A 6,292-nucleotide genomic window follows, 5' to 3' on the forward strand; every position below is an offset into this window, starting at 1 on the left:
CAACAGACAGCAGGAAGAGGATATGGCCGGATGAGATTAGTTACTAAATTAGTAATGTATAGAATACTCGCCGAGTGCTAGCTAACAGTAGATAATGACGCTAAAATTGAGCGATGGAGAGAAGATAAGCATAAAAGAAACGCAATGCCACCGGGGTCCAAGCCCAAGTCAAGGCAATGTTACCTTTAGCACTAGAACCACTGGTCGCCTTCGCAATCTCTGGAGAGCAACACGTGCGTCAGCGGTTTCCACAAAGGGCATCATCTCCTTTGCCATGGAAACAGGATAGACCTGATTGTTCAAAGACAAAGCGATCAAAATCAATCTCACGACAAGTGTCTATGTCAGTTTCGTTTCAAATTCAACACAACATGACCGACAAGTTCTACAGTGGAGAGGGCGAAACGATCGCAAGCAGCAGGCAACACAACTTGCACGTGTGAATGATATATAGGAACAAATGCTGTCGTGCCCACACACATGACCGGCACACAAAGAATGGCAAGATGCATATCTCGATAACATTGCTTGGCTACTGACTAAATCATTAAACACAAAAACAGTTATACGGTATTGGGCTGAAATGAATTATCATGTGATTCTCATCCTTGAAGTATGTACAAAAGAGGCATCTTCTATCAAGTAAATAGCTGCTCCTGACACTTGTATGTATCAACAACAATTTTCTACAGAAATTGTGCACATACAAGAACCCTATCAATAAGCCAATTTGTTATTGCAACAAGCGATGGGATACAGAACTAGTAGCGAGCAGCTCAACGCAAGCAAACTGTAGTATTACTCGATCGTGGTCAATTATCAAATTACATATATGTGTGATTAGCCAGTTATATGAATAACGATGCAAACGGTAAGTGTGAGTTTTTCTTGCACCTGGGCAAAGCCACCAGGCACATTACTAAATTTGCGTCGCAATTGATTCTCTGTCAATAACACTCCTTGGCTGCTGACTAAAACAAAATTTGGTTATCATGTGATTGTCATCCTAGACATATGTATAAGAGACATCATCTATCAAGTAAATAGCTGCTGGCACTTTTATGTATAAAGAACAAATTTTTACAGAAGTTGTGCACATACAAGAACCCTAGTAGGAATCACCGATAGACAAAATCAGCGCCAATTTAGACTTGAGGGTTAAATCCTCTAAAACCCTACAAAACGTAAACATGTTCTTCTTTATTCAGAGCTGACATTTTGAGATGATAAAAAAAATCATTGAAAAACTTTAAGTCCTACTAGATCAGTGAAGCAGAGTAGGTTAGGGAGGGGGCTTACCAGATTTCCGGAGTGGAAGAAGAATCCAACCTGCGCACACCAAACACAACTGGCTCTGTCGTGCACCTGCGTGTGTGAGGGAACCGCGTCAGGGAATACAAATAGAAATCGCATGAGGGAACCATGACCGGCACACGGAGATTCGCAAGATACATATATATCAGTAACACTGATTGGCCTTGACTAAATCATAAAACACACAGAAAAATCAGTTGTATACAGCATAAGGCCCAAACAAATTATCATGTGAATCTCATCCTTCACATATGTACAACAAGGGTTTGATGTGTCACCCTTGACACATCAAAAGTGGCGAAGACTTTGATGCAAATCTCATCCTTCTATCATCAAGTAAATAGCTGCAAACAATTTGATGCGTCAAGAACAGTTTTCTACAAAATTTGGCACATACAAGAACCCTTGTATGAATCACTGATATAGACAAGATCAGAGCTAATTTAGCAATTGAGAGCCTATAAAACTGAAAGCTTACAAAACTCAAACATGTTTCTCTGATGCCTTTTTTAGGTGATAGAAACAAGAAAAGACATTGACAGTACAGTAGAGCAGAGCAGAGGAGGGAACCGGTGGATCACCACTTGCTGAAGTGGAAGAAGAACGGGGGCACCGGAGGAGAAACCAGGAGACGTCGTAGTGGAAGGAATCCCCACGGTGTCTCTGTGTCGCACCAACGTGTGCGAGGAAAACACTTCCAAGGAATGAAAAAAAACGCATCAGGGAAGCACCAATCCTAGCAATTTGAAATGAGAGAGAGAGAGAGAGAGAGAGAGAGGAGAGGTGGGGCGAGACCTTGAGCTGTTGGCCATGGGCCAGAGCTCCATGTATGGCAGTGGCAATGGGGTCGGAGCTCCATGGATGCGGCGTCCCAAGAAGAAAAAGTCCTCTAACCTCCTTTCCCGCCGCGTGGTTCTGGAGAAGGAGCCGACCGTAGGTGCCCTGCCTCCTTCTCCTTCTCCTGCTCGCTCTCCTCATGCTCACACTGCCTTAATTGGCTAACATGCTCCAACTGCTGCTATGGCTGGGTTCTGCTATCACAATTAAGCCGCATTAGTGTGAGAGTTGAGAAAAGCGATAAGGCCAATTAGTTATAGCAAAAGGCAATCTGATATGGAACTAGTAGCTAGCAAGTCAACGAAAGCAAACATTGTTACTACTCGATCATGGTCAACTATACAAAATACTTGTACGTACGATTAGCCAATTAGATAACTTGAATAATGATGCAAATGAGCAGCAGTTTATATGGTAAGTGTGAGTTTTTCTTGCACCTGGACAAAGCAACAGTAACACATTACCAAGCTTGCAACTGAATTGAATCTCTATCAATAACATCATCTATCGAGTAAAAGAGACATTGTCGGACATGCCCTATTTTATACAGTGTTTTAGTGGATTCTCATCCTTGACATATGTATAAAAGAGACAACATCTATCAAATAAAAAGATGCTGGCACTTTTATGTACAAAGAACATTTTTTTACAGAAGTTATGCACATACAGCAAGAACCCTAGTTGGAATCACTGACAGGCAAAGTAAGAGCTAAATCCAATAAAACCCTACAAAACTGAAATATGTTTTGCTTTATTCAGTGCTGCCTTTTTTGTTCAGGTGATAGAAAAATGATTCAAAAACTGAAACTCCGACTACGTACAAAAGTGGAGTAGAGTAGAGCAGGGAGGTAACCACTACCAGTGGCTTTACCAGATTGCCGGATTGGAACACGAATCCCACTACTGCTCACTGTCGTGTGTCAGGCCGCGTCAGGGAATCACAAATTGAAACCACATCGGGGAACCATGACGAGCAAATCATAGAGAGAGAGACAGAGAGAGACAGAGAGAGACCTTGAACAAGAGCGACCGACGCGGTGTCGTATGCCAAGGCGCTGATCTTGCCATCATCGACCGTAACATCATCCTCACTTGGTAGAACAGTAGCTACTCAAACCCTGGCTCGGGAATCACATAGTAGTCATCAAGTTCACTTGGTTCCTCGGTCCGTTCTAGAATCTAAATATCATTTCTGAAAGGTTCGCTTGCAACCCTGCAGGTACGTCAAAACACACGAATGATTAAATGTATTCAGCATAAGACATCACATTCATTTTGAATTGACAAGAATAATAAGCCTCGATGTGTATAACATGCTATCACATTTTAGCTACAGGTCTAGTTTACGTGATTGTAAAAACTAAAATGAAGCTCCACTTTATACAGAATGAGGTTGGGTTAATTTCGCCTGAGATTTTATTAGCTGATGAAAGAACGATGGCAATGATAGTATTAATACTGATGGTAACAAGAAAAATAGTATGTCTAGAGTCTTTCTTTCATCAGACTTGAATTTAAAGTACAAAAGCATTCCTTTTGCACAAAAAACAGACAACAGAAAGAGGACATGGTCAGCTGAGATTAATTAGTAAATTAGTAATGTATACAATACTTGCCTGGTGCAAGCTAATAGTAGATAATGACGCTAAAATTGAGCGACGGAGAGAAGAAAAGCATAAAACAAACACAATGCCACCGGGATCCAACTCCAAGTCAGGGCAACAATACCTTTAACACTAGATAAGTTGGTGGCCAGAGCAATCTGGAGGTCCACAGGGGCAGCATCTCCTTTGCCACAGAAACGGGATGGACCTAATTGTTCAAAGAGAAAGCGATCAGAATCAACCTCACGACAAGTGTCTATGTCGGTTCTGTTTGAAATTCATCATAGCATGACCGACAATGTCTACAATGGACAGGATGAAATGGTTGCGAGCAGCAGGCAACACAATTCGTGTGTGTGAATGATGGACATGAACTCTTGCAGTTGTGCCCACAGACATGACCGGCACACAAAGAATCACAAGATACATTTCTCGATAACATTGCTTGGCTAAATCATAAAGCAAACCAAAATAAAAAACATTTATACAGTATAAGGCCGAAAAGAACTATCATGTGATTCTCATCCTTGGAGTATGTACAGAACAAGCATTTTCTATCAAGTAAATAGTTGCTAACACTTGTATGTATCAAGAACATTTTTTTACAGAAGTTGTGAACATACAAGAACCGTTACGATAAGCCAATTCATTACTGCAACAGGCGATGTGATACGGAGCTAGTAGCTAGCAGCTCAAGGCAAGCAAATTCTAGTACTACTCGATCGTGGTCAACTATCAAATTATGTGCGATGAGCCGATTAGATAACTTGAATAACGATGCAAATGAGCAGTATTCTATATGTTAAGTGTGAGTTTATACAGGGTTTCAGTGGATTCTCATCCTTGACATATCTATAAAAGAGACATCATCTATCAAGTAAATAGCTGCTGGCACTTTTATGTATAAAGAACAAATTTTTACATAAGTTAAGCACATACAAGAAACCTATATAGTTGGAATCACTGATAGACAAAGCCAGAGCTAATTTAGCACTCGAGGACTAAATCCACTAAAACCCTACAAAACTGAAACATATCCTTACTTATTCAGAGCTGACTTTTTTAGCTGACAAAAAAAGCATTGAAAAAATGAAACTCCTACCAGAATAGTGCAGCAGAGTAGAGCTGGGAGGTAACCAGTGGCTTTACCAGATTGCTGGGGTGGAAGAAGAATCCCCCGCGCACACCACACACAGCTGGCTCTGTCGTGCACCTGCGTGTGTGAAGGAACAACGTCAGGGAATCACAAAACAAAACCGCATCAGGGAACCACGTCACACGGAGAATCGCAAGATACATATATTGTTCAACACAGCCGTTTAGACACGGCGTGCGCAATCTGGAGAGCGACGCCCGTGCCGGCCGTTTAGACAAGGGCAGCATCTCCTTTGGCGCGGAAACGGGATGGACCTTATTGTTCAAAGAGAAAGCGGTCAGGATCAATCTCACAACAAGTGGCTATGTCAATTTCATATCACATTCAACATAGCATGACCGACATATGTCTGCAGTGGACATGGCGAAACAATCGCGAGCAGAAAGCATCACAATCTGCAGGTGTAAATGATAGACAAGAACTCGTGCAGCTATGCCGGCCCGTCAAACATAACCGGCAGCGCACAAAGAATCACAAGATTATTACATATCAAAGTAACATTTCTTGGCTGCTAGCTGGACTAAATGATAGATAAAACACAAAAGATTCAGTGCGAATCTCACTTGAAAATTGTTGAGCAGAGGCATCTTGTATCAAATATAAATAGGCATGTCTCAAGAACATTTTTTTACTGAATTTGTGCACGTACAGGAACCCTACCTAGTAGGAATCACCGATACACAAAGTCAAAGCTAATTTAGTAGCTAGCACTTGCTGAGGGCTAATAACACCACTGGAAGCCTACAAAACGGAAACATGTTGTTCGTATCATATCAGAGCTGACTTTTTTAGGTGATAAAAACAAACAATGCAAATCTGAAACTCCTGCAAGAAGAGTGGAGCAGAGCAGGGCAGAGAATCACGGATCGAAACCGCATCAGGGCAAGCAAATCGAAAGGACAGAGAGGAGGGCGAGACCTTGAGGAGCTGTGTGTCGGCCATGGATGGATGGCAGCGGCGGTTCTTCCCGGCATCCGCAAGATCCCCATCAGCGCGTCCGTCCATGGAGGATTCCGATCTCCTTCCCATCCACGGCGAGACACCGCGGCTGCCGGGAACGCCATGGCCGCGTCTGCTGGATGTGGGGCCTGGGTAGGGAGAGGGCAAGGGCAGCGGCGGGGAGAGGCTGCCGGTGGGCGCGGCCGTGTCGGAGGGAGAGGGGAACGAGATGCGGCTGCATCTGCGGGTTGGGTTTGGTTGGGCACGACTCGTCTTCTCTCCAGATCGGGAAGCACGTACGAATGCACCCGGGAACGCCATGGTATTGAGGGCGGCGTCGGTGGCGGCGGCGGGGGAGACGAGGTGCGCGCGCAGGGAAGGAGGAGCAGTGAATGTGAATCCAATCGCGGGGACTGCTGGATGTAGGGAGAGGGTGAGGGCA

At 43.5% G+C, this 6,292-nt stretch overlaps 2 protein-coding genes across 8 annotated transcripts in view; both read right to left on the reverse strand.

Annotated features, from left to right (window-relative positions):
- Window positions 1–183: 183 nt before the first annotated feature.
- LOC123175850 (uncharacterized) lies at window positions 184–2,318 on the reverse strand (the record flags this gene model as incomplete). Its single annotated transcript, XM_044590356.1, is given in 4 exon segments — window positions 184–291; window positions 1,300–1,365; window positions 1,896–2,008; window positions 2,110–2,318. Coding segments are annotated over 4 exon segments (351 nt in total), but the record flags the coding sequence as incomplete, so codon positions are not given.
- A 764-nt stretch (window positions 2,319–3,082) lies between these two features.
- Window positions 3,083–6,292, reverse strand: part of LOC123175848 (vegetative cell wall protein gp1) — a 4,618-nt gene continuing 1,408 nt past the window's right edge. Inside the window, exons 2-6 of one of the 7 annotated variants that reach the window (XM_044590352.1) lie at window positions 5,830–6,272; window positions 5,053–5,165; window positions 4,905–4,968; window positions 3,880–3,963; window positions 3,083–3,364 (exon numbers count right to left, since the gene is read on the reverse strand). In XM_044590352.1, the coding sequence (XP_044446287.1) occupies window positions 3,338–3,364; window positions 3,880–3,963; window positions 4,905–4,968; window positions 5,053–5,165; window positions 5,830–6,272 (731 nt within the window). In that variant the 3' untranslated portion in view covers window positions 3,083–3,337. Of the gene's footprint in view, window positions 3,365–3,879; window positions 3,964–4,904; window positions 5,166–5,829 lie in introns of all 7 variants that reach the window. The other 6 variants (XM_044590355.1, XM_044590351.1, XM_044590354.1 and 3 more) reach the window with 6 other exon arrangements.

Source organism: Triticum aestivum, unplaced genomic scaffold, assembly GCF_018294505.1.
Source record: "Triticum aestivum cultivar Chinese Spring unplaced genomic scaffold, IWGSC CS RefSeq v2.1 scaffold16129, whole genome shotgun sequence".
In the NCBI taxonomy this organism is placed as follows: domain Eukaryota; kingdom Viridiplantae; phylum Streptophyta; class Magnoliopsida; order Poales; family Poaceae; genus Triticum; species Triticum aestivum.